Below are 20,567 nucleotides of genomic sequence, written 5' to 3'. Positions count from 1 at the left end.
CGAATTTCTGGTTTACCCGTAGGGCTGGGTTTTTTGCGCTCCAGAGGCTTCAGGAGAGCTCATGAAGCCTCCGGAGGGTCTCTGGGGTGGCGGGGGAGGCTCTTTTCGCCGTCCCCAAGCTCCTATAAAGGGTCTGGAGCCTGGGGAGGGAGAAAAATGGCTTTAAAACAGGGTAAACTCAGCCTCGCGTGCTCTGTGGCACGCGTGCCATAGGTTCACCATCACTGCTATATATCTATCGCTGTTAATAATTTATGTAATAAAAGGACAATGAACGAGCCATAAAGAGCCATAAAAAAACCCCTCTTTATGGCTTTCCCATCTGTCTCTGAACTTTGCCCTATTTGTAGACACACACCTGCGTTAAATGTGTCTTTCCAGTTTTGCAAGGAAAAAAAGAAGGTCGCCATTTTATCACAGTGTCATGGTACCAATTGTATTTGTAGGCTGTCAGATACTGTTTTTTGGCCATAAGCAATAGCAATAAAAACAAGAATTACTATTTCCAGGGAAATTCACGTACCACCATCATCAAACAACCAATAGATATCGATATTTTTCTTCTTCTGCTTGCTCTGGAACACGGTCTCCAAGGCAGCATCGGCACCAACTTTAAACACGCCTCCTATAGTGAAATGTAAAGATAAAGAGATGTTCCACATGAGTCACAATCTGCCATTTTCTAACCGGGGGTGCCTTAACCGCTAGACCAAACTGGCTTTACGAGCAGCTACGGAATATCTTTCATCCAATTCTCTCCAAATGCCAAAGTTTTCCCGGCATTAGCAGAGGTGGGCTGCTGGGGGTTTGCAGAGGTTCGGGAGAACCTTTGTAGCTAAGATTCTGTGCAGTTTGGAGAACCCCCAAATCCTACTACTGGCTGCCCCCCCTCCCCTCCCAGGAGTCCCCACGCAGCCCGTTTTATATGCAGGTAAGTGCAGGGCACAGGCGGAGACTTGGGGAGGGTGAAAAATGTGCCTACCGGAAGTTCAGGAAGAACAGACCCGGTTTCCAGCCTCCAGACGGCCAACAGAGCCTGGGGAGGCCGCTTTCGCCCTCCCAGAGGCTCGATGAAAGCCTCTGGTACCTGGGGAGGGCAAAAACTCCCACCCCGCCATGGTGCAGAAGGCCAACTAGGCCACGCCCACCATGGCCACGCCCACCTAGCAACCGGGCAGAGAACCCCTTGCTAAACTTTTTGAAACCCACCCCTGATTAAGTGATACCTGGGGCTTAGTATTAAAGCACCAGGCTCAAAACCAGGAGACGGTGAGTTCTAGTCCTGTCTTAGGCATGCAGGATAGCTGGGTGACTTCAAGCCAGTCATACGTAGCTCACAATATCAAACAACAAGTCGGCAAATAGTCAATTCTTATTGCAACCAAAGGATCAACACTTGGTTGGTCTGAAAAAAGCAGACCCTGCCATTGTGGGAAAACGTTAGATTAAGATTTTAAAAATCCCCATAGCACATTTAAGATTCCAGTCCTCATTTTTTTGAAATTTTTTGGGTATGAAATTTGAACGGTCTGAAAATAGGCAAATCCTAACAGATCCCATTTCGTATTATAGACCAACTTACGTTTCTGTTTTTCCTTCCCCAAGGCGACTTCTGTATCTTCAAAACCCAGGTTCACTGTCCCAGGAAACAAGAGGAAAAATAACCATTAATCAAGGCTGTGTTTATTTATTTATTAGGTTTTTATTCTGCCTTTATTACTTTATTATCTTCCTCCCCTCCTTTATTATTGATTTATTTAGAAATAAATCAACCAATAAGCTATGTATATCCTGCCTTCCACCTAATTCTGTCGCACAGATAGCAGAGAGAAATTAAAATATAAACAGCAATATTAAACGCTGTTCCAAAATGTGTACAGGCAGTCCTCGACTTACAACAGTTCAACCAACTCATATTTATGACGGCTGCAGTGTCCCAGGGTCACGTGATCCCCTTTTGTGACCTATCCAGAACTAAAGCAAGCTAGATTGTTGATTCCAAACTCATTCCTTGGATTCGCTCACCTTGGGCTTTGGCCATCCGTGACATGTCCAGCCCATCTCTCATCCGAAGCAGGCAAACTGCAGTGCCAAGGTCAAAAGAGTCACTGCAAAAGAGTGGAGGTGGAAGAGAAAATTTGGAATAATTATCAACCAATTTTTATGCATTGTCCCTATCATCTGCTTTTAAAAAAACCAGAATAAGCTAAGAGAAGTCTACCGTGTTTCCCCGAAAAAAAGACAGGTTCCTATTTTCTTTTGATCCCCGAAATAAGCACTTGGCCTTATTTTCGGGGAGGTATTATTAATTTTGAGGTTCAGGAGGCACTGAGTATGATCACCTCATGGCTGCTGCTGGGTTGCAATATTTTCGGGGAGGACTTATTTTAGTGCATGCGCTCAAATGCCCGATGTATCCCTCTTTTATTAATCTTTAAAGATAATTCGAGGCCACAAACCTATGCAACACACTTTCGTCCTCTAATTTTCCCCACAACAAGCCTTTGAGGTGGGTTGGTCTGAGAGAGAAGGACTGGGTTTCCATGGCTAAGGCAGGACCTGAACGCACAATCTCCTGCTTTCTAGCCTGGTGACATAACCTCTACTCCAAACGAACAGCTATGGAATATCCTCTCAATTCCCGGGAAATAGATAGGGAAGAAATGGAGGTAGTGACAGATTTTATTTTCCTGGGCTCCAAGATCGCTGTAGATGGGGATTGCAGCCAAGAAATTAAAAGACGCTTGCTCCTGGGGAAATCTAGACAGCATACTAAAAAGCAGAGACATCACCCTGCCAACAAAAGTGTGCATAGTCGAGGCTATGGTTTTCCCAGTTTCAATCTATGGCTGTGAAAGTTGGACCATAAGGAAGGCTGAGCGCCAAAGAATTGAGGCCTTTGAACTATGGTGCTAGAGAAGACTCCTGAGAGTCCCTTGGACTGCAAGGTGATCAAACCGGTCAGTCCTAGAGGAGATCAACCCTGACTGCTCTTTAGAAGGCCAGATCCTGAAGATGAAACTCAAATACTTTGGCCACCTAATGAGAAGGAAGGACTCACTGGAGAAGAGCCTAATGCTGGGAAAGATTGAAGGCAAAAGAAGAAGGGGACGACAGAAAATGAGGGGGCTGGATGGAGTCACTGAAGCAGTAGATGTGAGCTTAAATGGACTCCAGAGGATGGTAGAAGACAGGAAGGCCTGGAGGAACGTTGTCCATAGGGTCACTAACAACAACAACAACAACAACAACAGGGAATATCCTTCATCTAATTCTTTCCAAATTCCAAAAGTTTTCTTGATATTAGTGACACCTGGCTTATCAAACTCAAAAATCAATATATTTATGGCTTTCACTGATTTTCCTCTGAAACTGATTTTAACTCGGACAGTTTTACATTCTAAAAGAATATATAAAGTGTAAAGGGCAAAGATTCTTCCACAAACTCTCTACCTTAGGAGAGATCTAAACCCATCCGTTCATAAACTCGCTATATCTCTATCCATTCCCTTTTTTCTTCATTCCTAACCCCACCCCTTTTTCCATTTATTCTTCTTGAAAACATGATGTCCTTACTGTATTATGCCCACATAATTCTCCAGCTTTTGGGGAGAGTCGGTCTGCCAGTCACTTTTATAACCAAGAGCTATGGTGTTGGGTCTTAGACGTCCTAGACCTGAGACCTGCAAGGAGAAAGTGTGGTGAATTTTTTTATCCTATCCACATTTTTATACTCTGCTAAACATGGTTTATTTTAACCACAGTCTGTTGAACAATTATGGTGGCCTGGTTTATATAAATTGACCATAAACTAATACCTAGAAATCATCATGGTTAGGTTAATCCAGCATACTCAGCTAGGACATAGGTAGTGTCAAAATTTCAGCCTAGGGGTATGTGTGTCTTGCAATGTTTTAAACCCTACAGGTAAAGGTTCCCTTCGGACATATATACTAGTCGTTCCTGATTCCAGGTGGTGGTGCTCATCTCCGTTTAAAACTGAAGAGCCAACGCTGTCCAAAAATGCCTCTGTGGTCATGTGGCCAGCATGACTAAACACCAAAAGCACACGGAATACTGTTACCTTCCCACCAAAGGTGGTCCCTATATTTTCTGCTTGCACTTTTACATGCTTTCGAACTGTCTTAATCACTGAGTTCCTTTTGTTTTAAACACTAGAGATCACTATTTCAGAAATATCTTGATAACCATGTCTGTTGGCCTATCAGTTGGTCGGTCCGTCCGTCCGTCCATCCATTCCATCCACCTATCCATGCAGATGGACTTAGAACTTAACTTGAGCCAAAAATGTACTTTCAACTTGTTCTTAGTGTCAAAGCATTCAGTGATAAGGCTGTATAAATATAATAAATCAATCAATTACCGTAAGTGTAAAGATTATTTAGAGAATTATAGGTAATCCTCAACTCACAACCATTCATTTAGTGACTGAAGTTGCAACAGCACTGAAAAACGTGACTTATGACCAATTTTTATACTTATGACCGTTGCAGCATCCCCATGGCCATGTGATCAAAGTTCATCAAAAATTCATGTTTATGATGGTTGCAATGTCCTGTGATTGCTCTTTTTTAATTATTATGTTATTGTTTTTAATCACTTCAATGTGTTTGGAATCAAGCATGTTATAGAAATTATAAAGGGTATGCCCACTTTTTAATGTTGGTTCTCTACCAATAAGCCACAACCCCTTTCCAAAGACACATAGAAATCACGTTTGTCCTCATTATCTTGGCTAACAGAATGGGATCTCCAGGACACCAAGGGGAGATTTCCAAGCAGTCTTAAAGCGGCTGAAACAGAACACCAATATTACGGAGTAGCTTAGAATCTGTGCTATCCTCTTCGTGGTCCTTGATGCTCTCCAAACTGGGTGGTTTTCTTGCAGACATTTCATTACCAAACTAGGTAACATCATCAGTGCATCACCTAGTTTGGTAATGAATCGTCAACAAGAAAACCACCCAGCTCTGAAAGCATCAAGAACCCCAATAGTTCAACCCTGAGCTACAAATATTCTTTACTGTTCCTATTGTCCTTGTTTGGCCAAACTCATCATCTTTGAATGAGTGAGCACCGCCGGACCAAAACTGAGAGTTATTCTCTCCGTTTCAACCCATCTCTCTGTCAGGGACTCTAATTTTTGCTCCTTTCTCTAGCAATGAATTCAAAGATGTCACACAAGGCCTTCACTCCAGTGGCGAGTTCCGGATCCTGTCACAACCAGTATGCTGCAACAGGGCCGGGCGTCCACCACAGGCACATGCGCTGTGCATGCATGCATACTCACCACCATGCGAAACTTCAGCTGCTTGGTGGAGCATTGCGCAGGTACCGTACGCTACCCTTGTGTGCGCAAATGGCCCGGTTAGCTCAAATAGAGGTAAGGAACAAGGGTGGGCGGGTGGGCCCTCCAAAGCACCGTTCCGGTACAGTGGCTGCTGCTCCCAGCAGCCATTGGTACCCCCGTACCAGAGCATACTGGCCGTAACCCACCACTGCTTCATTCCCAAAACCTCGGTCAACTTTACAAATGTGATACCTGCATAAGGCTCCTAGCTCCTGAACGTAAGTCTCCGGTGGTGATGAAGTTGTAGAACGCTTGGATTTTCCGCTTGCCGAGCCACTGGAGTTGCTCATCATAATCCTCAATGCAGGAGGAATCCTGTGGGTAATGGGAAAAATACAAGAGGGTTTGGGCTTAAAAGGGGCAGCAGACCTCGCCCAACCAATTTATTCTTGCCCCACGGAGTGGAACGGGGACAACTTGCTGCAGCCAACTTGCCACGGCCAAATTGCCGTAGGAAAATTCTAAGTGGGATAACTCAATGTCGCCCACTATTATTTCTAGGACATTATTTCCGTTTTTGTGGAATTGGACAAACATGAAAATAATGCAGAAGAAACAGTGGCAGATAACATTTATCGTGTTTGAGTTACCCCCACGTGGAATTGTCCTGTGCAGTAAGTTGGCCCCGGCAAGATGGGCCACAACGAGTCGTCCTAGACAACAACCCCCCCACCGCCGCCAAAGAGCTGATCCCCAACAAGGTGCACAAACCTCGGTCACGTTTCCGCATATCATGAGGCTGACATTTTTAGTGAAGGCGCCAACAAAATCCACCAGGGCTGGTCGGAAGTTGGGAGGACCTGACAGGACCAAACACTGAGGTCTGCAGATGGGAAAGGTAGCAACCGCAAGACGGTTAGTAAATATGTATCACACCGCAAAATGTGTTCTCTGTTTCCCTGTAAGATCTGCATGAAACCAGAGGCGATCTCCTGAAGATCTGAATTGTGCGTCTGTTCTGATCAAGGCTTTTCAGCATGAAGCAGAGTCCTTGTCCCAATAAGCCTCTTTCATTTAATTTACAATGAATTACTCTCCAGCAAAGTCTTACCCCTCCCACAGTTTTTCGAGATTGTTCACAATTACCGCCTTTTATCAGGCTTGAAGTGGCCAGGCCGATATCTTTCAGACGCCCCAATAGTTGGCAGGAATGCAGGAATGAACTAATTGTCTCCTGCAAACTCCCCTCCCCCTTCGCTCCTCTTTTATTTCCTCTGGGAGGGGCCATTCACCGTCCACCTGTGGCCTTACTCCCAAGTTGACCCTTGTTCCTTAGCTGTTCCCTTCATCTGGCAATTCTATGCATGCACACACTGGGAACAGGCTCCAGCTGTTCCTCTGCCTCATTGATGTCTGACTCCGAAGGCAGCTGATAACTGTCAAATGGCCATGGCCCCATCTCTGCCTCTGACACAGAGCCCTCATCAGAGCCTTCCCCAGACTCCAGGACTGGCCCATGTTCCTCCCCAACCTCCTCACTGTCCGAATCTGCTACCACCTGGCGGACCACAATAACGTCCAGTTAGGAGGCTACTGCTATACTCCCATAGAGATTTTACTTATTACATGGATGGTGTATATATGTTTACTTCTCTTCCGTCATGTTCTCATCATACATTAAATGGTAATAAATAACCACAAGATGAACTGGGCAGCAGGGATGGACAAGCTCCCTTTAACTCAGTTCAGCTGCAGATATGCTACAGGTCCTTAGTGCAGGTGCATTAAAGAACGTAATTCAATTAGGCAGGTAACACGGAGGGAGCAACTGGCATAACTAGGATGTTCCTCAAAACATTATAGAGGTAATCCTCGACTTATGACCACAATTGAACCTAACATTTCTGTTGCCAAGTGAGCCATTTGTTAAATGAGTTTTGCACCATTTTAGGATTTTTCTTGCCACAGTAGTTCCTGTAAATCAGGGGTGTCAAACTTAAGGCCTGCAGGTGAGATTCAGCACCCAGGGTACTTAGATCTGGTCCATGGGGCTGCCCTGAAAACAATGAAGGACCCGCCCAAGGTGTCTCTGCTAGCGAAAACAGAGGTGTCGTCCATCCCCCCCGACAGAGGGCGGCAGGAAGATGTCACAGCCTAAAACGGAGCTCAGTAGCCAGTTTTCATTGGCAGAGTGCTTGGGCCTCCACAGGCATTCCCGACAGGAGTGACGTCCAGCTGGCCATGCCCACCAAGGCCACACCCACCCTAGTCCCCCAAGGTCAAACAGAACCGCGATGCAGCCCACAATGAAATCAAGTTTGACACCCCTGCTCTAAGTGAATCACCACTTTTGCTACTCCAGCAGCAGGGTCATTAAGTGAAATGGCTTTCCCTATTGGCTTTGTTTGCAAAAGGTGATTACGTGACCCCAGGACACTGCAACTGTCATAAAAACGAGTCATTTGCCAAACACCTGAGTTTTGATCATGGGACCGTGGGGATGCTGCTATGGTTGTATGGGTGAAAAACAGTCATATGAAATTCAGCAGGCTCTGACAGGTTCTGGAGAACTGGTAGTGGAAATTTTGAATAGTTTGGAGAACCAGCAAATGCCACCTCTGGCTGGTCCCAGAGTGGGGAGGGAATGGGGATTTTGTAATATCCTTCCCCTGCAGTGGAGTGGGAATGGAGATTTTACAGCATCCTTCCCCTGGAATGGGGTGGGGTGGGGAATAGAGATTTTACAATATCCTTCCCCTGGAGTGCGGTGGGAATGGAGATTTTGCAGTATCCTTCCCCTAGAGTGGGGAGGGAATACAGATTTTGCAGTATCCTTCCCCTGGAGTGGGGAGGGCATGGGGATTGTTCAGTAACCTTCCCCTGGACTGGGGAAGGAATGGGGATTTTACAGTATCCTTCCCCTGGAATGGGGTGGGGGTGGGGAAATAGAGATTTTGCAATATCCTTCCCCTGGAGTGCGGTGGGAATGGAGATTTTGCAACATCCTTCCCCTGCCATGCCCACCAAGCCACGCCCACAGAACCAGTAGTAAAAAAAAAATGAATTTCACTACTGGTCATAACTCGTTTTTTCCCCAGTGCTGTTGTGCTGTGAGTTGAAGAAGCTTCTTGGATGAGAATCGACATGTCTTTGAAGAAAAACTGGGAAGTTCAGTTGCCTCTTGAGAAAAGCACCTTTGGGACAAGCACAGTTCAAAGCACCTTTGCAGCCCTTACTCCCCCTGTGGGATGAACCCAAGAGCCAAGGACACATTCTTCCACTTCGACACTTACCGGAAATTCTTGACATGGTCTTCCACATTGGTCAGGTTCATGGCATTTGAAAGAGCCATGTTGTAGGTCCCGGCTTGCACTGAGGAGCCCCAGTTTACCTCTGTGAAGAAAAAGGGTTGAGAAGAGAAAAATGAGATATTCTGTCAGTCATTTCCTACTAGAAATAGAATAACAGAATGGAAAGCACCTTGGAGGTCTTCTAGTCCAACCCCCTGCTTAGGCAGGAAACCCTACACCACTTTAGACAAATTATTGTCCAATCTCTTCTTAAAGACTTCCAGTGTTAGGGCCTTCACAACTTCTGGAGGCAAGCTGTTCCACTGATTAATTGTTCTGTCAGGAAATTTCTCCTCAGTTCTAAGTTGCTTCTCTCCTTGATTAGTTTCCACCCATTGCTTCTTGTTCTACCCTCAGGTGCCTTGGAGAATAGTTTGACTCCCTCTTCTTTGTGGCAACCCCTGAGATATTGGAACACTGATATCATGTCACCCCTAGTCTTTTTTTTCATTAAATTAGACATTCCCAATGAACAAGGCCCTCTTTTGAGAAACCAATATGATATCAAATAAATTTGAAAGTAGGTAAGAGGGTCTGTTAAACTGGTGTCTATTGCAATGAGTTGAAGCCTCCAATCTCTAATTGCAAAGAAAGGATTATTTTTTTTACCCTCTGAAATAGTTTTTTGCAAGATGAGAAAATCAAACATTAAACTGGAATAAATGTAAGCCATGCACAGTTCTTTGTGGCAACCCCTGAGATATTGGAACACTGTTATTATGTCTCCCTTAGTCCTTCTTTCTATTAAACTAGACATACCCAGTTCCTGCAACCGTTCTTCATATGTTTTAGTCTCCAGTCCCCTAATCATCTTTGTTGCTCTTCTCTGCACCTTTTTCTAGAGTCTCCACATCTTTTCTACACCGTGGCGACTAACCTGATCTTGGTATCAGGTTGTGGGGGGTGGGCATTGCAGTTCTCCAACTCTGGAGAACATCCTGTGGGTGGGCTGTGCCTACCTTAGGAACTTCAATTTCAAGGTGTTCCTCACCTGGTTTCTTGTAGGTGACATACGCCAAGCTCACAATGATGATTCCAACCACAATGAGGGCTGCCCACCAAGTCAGTAGGAACATGATGACCACGGAGACGATGGATCCAAAAAGCGCGGTCCATTTGCTGAAGTAGCGGAAGGAAGGCCTCCAGCCTAGAAGGGGGCAAAAGGGAGATGGGAATCACATTTTAACATCTCCAGAGCCTTCCCACCAGTTTAATCTAAAGCTTTAGCCATGCAAAATATTTAATGTTTTTAATGTTGGCCATGCAAGGCCAGAAATTTAGAGTTTCTGTTTTGGGGTCATGTACAATAGAAGTATATATTATTAATATATTAGAGTTGCATTTGTACTGATAAATAAATAAAGGGAGACTAGTATAGATCTATTTCGAGCTAATTAGCTCTCATCAGCTAGCCATACCCTTACTGGGATTTGAACCTGGGCTGTATTATATCTTAGGCAAGAGTCTTAGCCACTAAGCCACAGGCTCGCCTCCTTATCAGTTGAGCCAGGGAAATAGGTATGTATTTGTGTTACAACCCCTGGTATGCCTAAATATGGGAGGAAGGTCACTACTCCCTCTTTCTGTCCTTCGGCTCATCACAGAAGACCATGCAGACCATGCATATATTATATATTAATCATGAAATCTACTATTATATACAGCATACATCATCACTTAAAGGTAAAGGTCCCCCTCGCACATATGTGTTAGTTGTTCCCGACTCTAGGGGGCAGTGCTCATCTCCGTTTCAAAGCTGAAGAGCCAATGCTGTCCAAAGACGCCTCCATGGTGATGTGGCCAGCATGACTAAACACCAAAGGCGCACAGAACAATGTTACTTTCCCATCAAAGGTGGTTCCTATGTTTCTACTTGCATTTTTACGTGCTTTTGAACTGCTAGGTTGGCAGAAGCTGGGACAAGTAATGGGAGCTCACTCCATTATGCGGTGCTAGGGATTCAAACCACTGAACTGCTGACCTTTCTGATCGACAAGCTCAGTGTCTTAGCCACTGAGCCACCATGTCCCCTAGGTCGTCACATAAGCTAGTATTATACACTGCATACATGACTACACAGTATATATGGGCATATATAATACACAATACACAGTATTTATGTTCTTAATATGTAGCATATTACAACTTGCAATGTAGTACCATGTACCTTTTTCAGATTTCTCTACAATGACTACTAATTTTCATACAGTACGTATGCTGTGCGTGTATGAGTTTTCTTGCCACATTCACTAAGTGAATCACTGCAGTGGTTAAATTAGTAACACAGTTGTTAAGTGAATCTGGTTTCCCCGTTGACTTTACTTTTCAGAAGGTGGCAAAAGATGATTCCATGACTGCAACTGTCACAAAACTGTGAGTCAATTGTCAAGCATCCAAATGTAAATAGCATGACCATGGGGATGCAGCAATGGTCGTAAGTGTGAAGCGTGGTCCTGAGTCACTTTTTCAGTGCCTTGGTAACTTCAAATGGTCACCAAGTGAACTATTGTAAGTCAAAGACCATCTGTTATGGCTATATCTTTCCTAGTCCTTCTTTTCTCTAGACCAGCCAAACTCAAATCCTGCAACCGTCCTTCTTATGTTTTTTTTGTCTCCAGGCCTTAGTTGCTCTTCTTGGCACTTTTCCCCCCAAAGTTTCAAAGTACCTGTCCATTCTTACCTGGGGAATTGGTGATGGTGGCATGGAAACAGCTGAAGTTGATCAAGGCATAAGAGCAGAGGAAAAAGTTGGAGATGATGGGAGCAATGGTATTCAGTTCAGCTGCAAAGAGAAGTAGATGTAAGGAACACTGGAAAACCACTGCAGTACTCAACAAGGATAATCCTGCGTTGGGCACAGGTAAGTCCTTGACTTACGGCCGCCATTGAACGCAAATTTTCCACGGCTAAGCAAGGTTGTTAAGTGAGCTGCGCCTCGTTTTACAGTCTTTTTGCTACAGTTGTTAAGCAAAGTTCAATTATGCTAAGTGAGTCTGGCTTCCCTGATCGATTTTACTTATTGGAAGCTGGCGGGGACAGTTATACAGGGTGACCACATGACCCCAGGACACTGCAACTGTCATAAATACGTGCCAGTTGCCAAGTGCCCACATTTTGATCAGGTGACCATAGGCATGCTGCAACCATGTGAAAATCAGTCATAATCCACTTTTTACAGTGCTGTTGTAACTTTGAATGGTTACTAAACAAACGGCTGGAAGTCGAGGTTTCCCCGTGACTAATCGTATATCCCAGCAATGGGATTTCTTTTAACGATTTTATTTTGTTAAACCGTTTTGACCTCTCAACTGAATTCCCATCACATGCTAGATCTCAACAAGTTAAGAAAACCCCATTGCTGTGTTCCCCAAATCTGCTATGATCTAACTGAATAACAGAGTTGGAAGGGGCCTTGGAGGTCTTCTAGTTCCACCCCCTGCTGAAGCAGGAGGCCCTATGCTATTCCAGACAAATGGTGGTCCAATCTCTGCTTAAAAACCTCCCATCCCTCCCCTTCCAGGAGCCCCTATGCAGCCCTTATTAGGTGCAGGTAAGTGCAGGGCACTTGTGTAGGCTTGGGGAGGGGGGAGAACGGGCCAAACGGAAATTCAGGAAGGCTGGAAAGGGGCCCGTTTCTTCCCTACAGAGGGTCTCCGGAGCCTGGGGAGGGTAAAGACACTCCCTCCCACTGTGGTGCAGGAGGCCAGCTAGGCCACGCCCACCCAGCAACTGGGCAGAAAACCCCTTGCTAAAAATGTTGAAGCCCTGAATTTCTCCTTAGTTCTAGGTTGGTTCTCTCCTTGATTAGTGTCCAACCCCTGCTTCTTGTCCTGGCTTCAAGTGCCTTGGAGAACAGGCTGATCCCCTCTTAAAGGAAACCATATTGAAAAGAAGACTTCCTACACAACGCCTAGATCCAGAAAGCACCCAATCCATTTAATATGCTTTAACGAGTTGTGTGAATTCATTCATTACAACTGGCTCCACAATCCATGGTCAGATTCATCTTCTAGTTCAAAGCATCTCCAACCTATTCGTCTCACTTTGCCCTCGATTTCCAGCCTTTGGCCTTTCCGTTCATGTTTTGGAATAGAGAAATATGAGATGACCAATGTATAAGCTTACCTATGAGGATGAAGGCAATAGCCAGGATAAAGGTCAGGGCATAAGCCCTCAGCGGCTCCTTATTCTTTCCATATCCCTTGGCGAAAAAGCCAATCAGAGGGTAGAGATTGTCTTGACAGAGGCACTAGAAGGCAGAGGGACATAAACTTTGAAGCAGGAGTCATAAACTTTGAAGCAGGAGTCTCAAAACTCATTAGGGACAATCATGACTAGTGGCCACAGGGATGTTTAAAGGCTTCCTGCCATAACCAGATGTTGGGCAGGTTGGAGCAAGTCAAAAAGATTTGATTTGGCATTAGTTCTATCTCAATCTATATGAACACAGGGCCCGATTCACCGTTCCCATTAATTTACCTGCAATAGCATCTCTACCTTCTGGCTATGGGGATTATCTATCACAACCAGGTCACAGTTGTCCCAAAGATATTTTTCAAAAGGTGAAAGGACTTTCTCAGAGTTTTTTCCTTGAAAACGTTTCAATTCTCCACCCGGAAGCTTCAGTACTGACAGTGGTGCTTAATAGAAGGATTTATATTCTTTACGACCAAATGACTGCAAAGAATATAAATTCCTTCCATTCCCCACCATCTTTATAAAAAGCATTTTTGGGACATCTCTATCTACTTTTCTCTGATAAGCAGCCCCAAAGTGAAGAACAAGAAAGCAAGTTACAAAGCCGGCACAGCTTTTAATTATTGTATTTTTCGGAATATCACACACACCTTTTCTCCCCCACTAAAGAGGGTGAAAATTTGGGTGCGTCTTATACACTGAATGTCGCCCCGCCCACCCGCCAGCCCCCACCCGCTGGGCATTTTTGGCCTCTGTGCATCTCGTTTTTGACTTGTTCCAGGCTGCAGGATTTACCACAGACCGTCGCCACTTCTATGCCTTGCATTTTTGGCCTTGGTGCCTCACGTTTTCAGTCTCCGAATGCTCAGTTTCTGACTCGTTCAAGGCTGCAGGAATTGCCAGAGCACATCGCTGCCAATCGCCACCTCTGCTCTTTGCGTTTTCAGCCTCTGTGCCTTGCGTTTTTGGCCTCTGCGCCTTGCGTTTTCGGCTTCTGCATGCCCCCATTTTGGGCTCTGTGTATTGCGTTACGTGTTATGGGGCATGCAGGGGCTGAAAATGCAATGTGCTCTGGCGATCCTCTCAGCCTTGAACAGGTCGGAAATGGAGGCCGGAAACGCGAGGCACAGAGGCCAAAAATGTGAGGCGCGGAGGCAGCGATGGTCTGTGGCAATCCCCGCAGCCTGGAACAGGTCTAAAACATGACGAGCGGAGGCCTAAAATGGCCGAAGGGTGGGGACCATCAGGTGGGCGGGGCTACATTTGGTGTATAAGACACACCCAAATTCGTGCTGAATCAGGCTAATGTGCTGAAGCTGATCAGGTTGTTTGCTAAGGACGCTAGCCAGATGAATATCGATGGATGCTGGTATGCAGAGGCAGATTTTTTTTTCTTGATTTCCTCCCCAAAAACTAAGGTGTGTCTTATACTTCAGAGCATCTTATATCCGAAAAATACGTTAACTGTCTCTACCGTTCCTCACCTACGAGCTTTAAAGCTGAATCATAATATTCAGACTCAGCACATTCAGAAAGAAATCCCCCCACTTGTCAAAGTTCAGCCTGGCAGGTGAAAAAGAACTTGTTCCTTTCTAAAGTTAAAGGCTAACCCATGAAATTGATCTGGTGATAAATTTGGGGAGAGATAGAACCATCACAACTTGAAGAAGATTATGTTGCCAATGAACATGTGGAAAGTCATCCTCACAAAGGGTTTTCTGCAACTCTAATCTTCTCTAGATGTTTTGGAACAACCAGAATTCAGATCCAACATCAATTTCAAGGATATTCTAAGGGAAACCCCAACATGATATCCCTATTTCATAGAATCATAGGGCTGGAAGAGATCTTGGAGGTCTTCTAGTTTGATTCCCTGCTCAAGGTAGAAGCCTTCAGTCAAATGGTTGTCCAGTTTGTTTCTGAAAACTTCCAGTAACGACCCAAAGGTGCTTTTTCAAGAGGCAACTGGACTTTTCTTTGAAGGTGTTTTGCTTCTCACCCAAGAAGCTTCTTCTGAGTTGCTGAAGAAGCTTCTTGGATGAGAAGTGAAATGTCTTCCAAGAAAAACCAGAAAGTCCAGTTGCCTCTTGAAAAAGCACCTTTGGGACAACCATGACTAAGAATCTCCACCAATATGATATAAAATAAATTTGAAAGTAGATAAGAAGGTCTGTTAAACTGGTGTCTACTGCAATGAGTTGAAGCCTCCAAGCTGCAGTAATGAGAATACACAACTCTGAGAGGCAAGCTAGTTCACTGATCGCATGACACTCAAGTCGCAATCACTGAGATGCTTCTAGGTTGAAAGCAGAGGTGGGTTGCTACCTGTTCGCACCGGTTCAGGTGAAGTTCAGGAGAAGTAAACCGGCAGTAACACCCGCAGCAAACCACCCTTGGTTGAAAGGATTAACTGGTGACATCATCATTGCCCCGGGGATGCCCAGTTGGGAGCTCCATTCATGTCCCTGGGAGGAGCTGGAGCGAAGGACGAAAGCTCATCCCACCCCATGGTAGCATTTAGGTCTCGGAACGCCGGCTTGCTATCTCCAACCCAGAGTCCTAAGCAAGCGAGCCACTGTGCTACCTTCTTCTATTAATTAATTGATACTGTTTCTTGCCCCATAATTTCCCCCCAATCTACCTGGAAGACCTTGGGGGCTGACACAAGGCAAGCCAAAGCAGATGAGAGTGTAGCAGCGAAGATTCCTGCGGTGATCAGGGGGCTGAATGCCGACACCATGCTCATTGTCTGGAAAAGAAGTGAGGGGGACCATTTTGAAGAGAAATAAGTCCAAGTCACACATCCCAAATCTCTCTCCTACTCCCAAAGATTGTGGGAGGAGGGGCGGAGGGTGTTTGAGTCCAGTAGCCGTACCTGGTAATCATTGGCAAGCCCATATTCGCAGGTCTGTGTCACACTACATTCAGTGAAGTTCCAGCCGTACCGGCAGCCCAGGCCAACACAGTCTCCGCCGGTGAAGTTGGAAATCAAAGTGTCATTTAGACTTCCAGAGGCATCACGGATGACGCAAGCTCCTGTAGAAGATGAAGGAAAAAGGTCTCACAGGATGGGACCCTGGCATGGCTGTCAGGAGCCTATGGTCCCAAAATGGAATCTTAGTTACCTATGGTGGCCGCAATGGCCAAATAGCTGATGGTGGTCAGGAAGATAGCCATTAGTGTTCCTTGGGGGATGGCAACTGCTGGATCCTGCAAAAGGAAGACCACGGTGAGCAAAAATGACTAAGAAGCTGCTGGAAGGAGAAGGAGAAGACACAGGAGAAAGCAGGGATGCATTCAGCTAAAACCATGAACAATATGGTTCTTCACTTCCTAGAACTGCCTCCACCTAACTCTATCTGAGGGCTTCCATCCATGCACTCTCTTTCTGGCACCATCTTCTTAGCAGCTGGATGAAAACACCAGAAAATCTTTCTCAGTTCAGCCGCGATGAAGAACAGTGTAAGAAATTGTGTTTATATGTAGCACCACAGAGCAAACAAAAAGTACAGTCACCATGTGCTTTACTGCTCAACTGTTTTAACTGTGGTGCTACATATAAACAGAATTTCTAACAGGTTATGAGCCCAGAAATCCAAGTGTGGTGCAACAACATAAACAACCCAATCATAACCAACTACAGCAAATAAGTGCAAGATACAGCAACAGAAAGGAGACTGCCAGAATAAAAAGAAAATGGCTAATAATACAGTAGCAACAAAGATTTCATTTGCAAATCTGATAAACCAGAACTACCAGTTTTGTAAATTCAAGATGAAGATGCTGCTAATAAGAGAAGGTACATGGTGACTGTACTCTCTGTTTGCTCTGTGGCGCTATAAATAAACACATTTCTAAATAACAGTTACAAACAGGAACAGAAAACTCCTCCTACAGGGGCCCCACCTAATGATAGTTGAGGGAGGAGAAGCCATCATCAATGATCTGAAAGCCAATTAGCTTCTCCCTTTAGGGGACTATCCTCTGCTCCAACACAGTGGATCCAACCTTCAGCTCAACTGGCACCAGGGACCATGTGGTTCTTCTGTTCCTAGAATTGCCTCTATCTGCTATATCTAAGGGAGATGAGATGTTTCACCAGCACTGAATGTACTTTTGGGGCAAGTGCCAGGGACAAGAAGATACGCACAGCATTGCCCCAACCTACAAAGGAATTGCCGGTTGCAACAGTTGCTGCAATATTACTGCAATCAGCCATATATGCTGGAATTGATTGGCAGCACTCTCTTGCTTATCGGGAGATGTATATTAAATCCAACGGTGTCCTATATGGTTGGTTGCATAATTAGAGATCGGTACGGTTACTATGAACATTCAGTGGCGTAGCGTGGGGGGTGCAGGGGGTGCCGGCCGCACCGGGTGCAACATCTGGGGGGGGCGCCCTGACTCGCCCCGCGCTGCCCTTTGCCGGACTGTGGCCGCCTCTTTCCGCGCCCGGCTTGGCCCGCGAACTAAGCTTCCCGGCCCTGGCACGCCCAGGCCCCTCCTGCGCACTGCCTACCTCCCAGCGGAGCCGCCAAGACCCGCCGCGCCGCCCCCGCGGGAGCCGAAGGAGAGCGGCGCTGCGCTCCGTCTGCCCACGGCTGCAACGCCACCGCGTCCTCCCGCTCCGCCTGGAGCGCCCCGGGGAGCCGGCGCCTTCCCGAAGCCCCCGGTGCGCCTCCCACCCCCGCGGCACCTGCTTCCCTTCAGTCGAACCTTTTCCCGCTGCCCTGTCGAGCTCCTCCTCGGGAGGAAGGCAGGAGGCCAGCATGGAGAGCCTCACTTGACTGATGCCGACCCAGGGGCAGCTGCAGTCGGGCCGCCCTCGGGTTAGGGGGCGCAAATTACTTGCCCCGGGTGCTGACAACCCACGCTACGCCACTGTGAACATTACTCAGCTAGCTAGGGTGTCTCTACATGCTTGTTCTTCTTTCCCAGACTGTAAGGCCATTTCCCCCATTTCCTATTAGCCCCAAAGCCCTACTACCCAGGTGTGCCCACTCTATGCTTATCTGATCCAGATAAAGTAATTTCACAGGCAATGGGAATTATTTTTCAAGGTGCAAACAATTCAAACAACTGCTGTAGTCCCCTTCTGTGAATCACAGCAGAACATAACCCATAAAAAGTCACTCTGTGTGGATGTACTTTGAAGTCCTTTTGATGCTTTCTAAGCTTGGTTATTTGCTTACAGACATTCCATTGCCCAACTGGTTAATATCATCTGTGCTAATAAGCACATCACTGCTTATGTTACCTAATTGGGTAATGAAATACCTGCAGGCCAACAACTCAAGCTCAGAGAACAACACCAAGGACTCCAGAGTTCAACCCCAAGTTACAGATATATATTCTCTTCTGAAGATATTCTTCGACTTAGTTCTGTTCGAAATCTTACTTTTGTGGATTGCTTTTATTGCAAAACCAGGATGCTTCCTGAAAAGTTGAATTAAAGGTAAAAGTAAGGGCTCCCCTTGCACATATGTGCTTGTCTTTCCCCACTCTAGGGGGCGGTGCTCATCTCCGTTTCAAAGCCGAAGAGCCAGCACTGTCCGAAGACGTCTCCATGGTCATGTGGCCGGCATGACTAAACGCCGAAGACGCACGGAACATTGTTACCTTCCCACCAAAGGTGGTTCCTATTTTTCTACTTGCATTTTTACATGCTTTCGAACTGCTAGGTTGGCAGAAGCTGGGACAAGTAACGGGAGCTCACTCCCTTAAGCGGCACTAGGGATTCGAACCTTCGACCTGCCAACCTTTCTGATTGACAAGCTCAGCATCTTAGTCGCTGAGTACCGCATCCCTCAAAGTTGATTTACAGCTGCACAAACCCCAGGTAGAATGGCGAAGTATCTTCCAATATTATTTCTTCGTTGTGCTTCCCTCATCTGAAGTGATCCAGGTAAACAATAAAGAAAAGGGCCTTTTCTGTGTTATCCCCCAGTTTGCTAGCTCCTTCCCAGAGGAGGGCCACTTGGTCTTCATCTTCTTCTCTAAGAAGATCTTGAAGCAACATTCTTGGTCCTGATCATGCCCTTGACCTTGGAGGATCTTGAATCCAAGATCTTGGCCTTGATCTTCTTTTCGGAGCAGATGGTGGTTTGGGATTGGTCTAAATTGGTATTTTTCAGACTTGGCTACTGTGTGAAAGGAATGGACTTCACCTCTGATGCTAGCTATGGAATTCTGGGAGGTGAAATGCACTTATTTTTAAGTTACCAAGTTTGAAAAACACTGGTCTAAGTTATCTTTCTGAAGAAAAGGGGTAATCTTTTAAGCCTGAACCCTCTGATTGTGAGGAGATTTAGTGGGATTCCTCTGCCTTCCATGGAATGCAGCTTGGCCAGATCTTGCTCACACATGTCTAAAGAGTAACCTGAATGGAAAATTACTCTCTCTTTTATCCAATTATGAGATCACCCTTCCTTAATCAATATAATTTAGGTATGCTGGGTCTGCAGTTCCCAGAGGTCAGTTTTAAAGGCGCCAGAATGCAGAAGGGTGTGTGTGTGTGTGGGTGTTTAACTCACTGCAGAGGAGCCTGGAAAAAAAGAGAACATACTAGTACACAGGATATTCTATTTGTTTTCTTAATAAATCATGAGCTTTGGCGGAAATTATATTGCTGTAAATCCCCATTCTTCATCCTGTCCTAATGGTGAAATGCAAATCTCTGTCAATTGTTGACTCTTGGTGATACATGCACAAGTCCATGCAGTCTTCTTGGCAACAGGGTTTTTTTTTCTTTTTGGAACTAGTCCTAGGGCTGAGAGAAAGGCACTGGCTCAAAGTCACCCATCTGGCTTTGTCCCTAAGGCTACAACTAGTCTCCAACCTTCCCATCAGTGGTGGGATTCAAAACCTTTTACTACTGGTTCTGTTGGCGTGGCTTGGTGGATGTGGCAGGGGAAGGATATGGTAAAATCTCCATTCCCACACCACTCCAGAGGAAGGATGCTGCAAAATCTCTATTTCCTACCCATTGCAGGGGAAGGTTACTGCAAAATCCTATTTCCTCCCGATCAGCTGGGACTGGGGAGGCAGAGAATAGATGGGGGAGAGGCCAGTCAGAGGTGGTATTTACCGGTTCTCCGAACTACTCAAAATTTCCACCAGTTCTCTAGAACTGGCCAGAACCTGCTGAATACCACCTCTGCTTCCCATCCTACGTCTTAGGCTTGCTTATGAAAAAGTTCTGCTGACATGAAAAGCTAAAGATAAACACCGTTGACTTTCCAGCTGTTCCCACAGAGAGCAGAAATCTTCAAGATTCCCCCTCCTAGGTGGGTCCACAGCATCCAAAAGTCATCTTGGGTCCTTCTTAAGTGGCCTCCATTCAAATCCTGGGGGGCAAGGTTGCCAAAGAACCAGCTCTGTCAGCAAACGCAGAACATCGTGGGCGGGAGAAGACATTCTGCTTACTCAGCAGCAGCCATCTTGGGGAGGAGCTCTCCCATCCTACATCTTGAACTGAGCTAGCTCTGTAATATTTTGTATAAAATAAAATGTTATATAATATTTATATTAAAACAACCTCTAGTTCTCGAAACGCTTCTCCTTTCCTGGAAGTGCAAGCAGAATTTCTAGGAGGTTTTTGACTGTTGAAGGCAAAATTTCATCCTTTTTTTACAAGTCTGTAGAGATTCTCAGTCATCCAGGTCATGGTTGTCCCAAAGGTGCTTTTTCAGGAAGCAACTGGACTT

General features: G+C 45.7%; 1 protein-coding gene across 1 annotated transcript in view; it reads right to left on the bottom strand.

Annotated features, from left to right (window-relative positions):
• Nucleotides 1-20,567, bottom strand: part of LOC309381424 (solute carrier family 12 member 3-like) — a 62,249-nt gene that overhangs the window by 8,138 nt on the left and 33,544 nt on the right. The window contains exons 10-22 of the mRNA XM_081932389.1: nt 15,984-16,068; nt 15,734-15,894; nt 15,500-15,607; nt 12,787-12,910; nt 11,342-11,443; nt 9,653-9,808; nt 8,605-8,704; nt 6,083-6,194; nt 5,564-5,686; nt 3,577-3,683; nt 2,026-2,108; nt 1,583-1,636; nt 524-625 (exon numbers count right to left, since the gene is read on the bottom strand). Coding sequence (XP_081788515.1) covers nt 524-625; nt 1,583-1,636; nt 2,026-2,108; nt 3,577-3,683; nt 5,564-5,686; nt 6,083-6,194; nt 8,605-8,704; nt 9,653-9,808; nt 11,342-11,443; nt 12,787-12,910; nt 15,500-15,607; nt 15,734-15,894; nt 15,984-16,068 — 1,417 coding nt within the window. The remainder of the gene's footprint in view (nt 1-523; nt 626-1,582; nt 1,637-2,025; nt 2,109-3,576; nt 3,684-5,563; nt 5,687-6,082; nt 6,195-8,604; nt 8,705-9,652; nt 9,809-11,341; nt 11,444-12,786; nt 12,911-15,499; nt 15,608-15,733; nt 15,895-15,983; nt 16,069-20,567) is intronic.

Source organism: Natrix helvetica (genome assembly GCF_964273705.1).
Source record: "Natrix helvetica genome assembly, chromosome: Z".
Taxonomy (NCBI): Eukaryota; Metazoa; Chordata; class Lepidosauria; order Squamata; family Natricidae; genus Natrix; species Natrix helvetica.
This window is presented reverse-complemented; position numbering and strand designations above follow the sequence as displayed.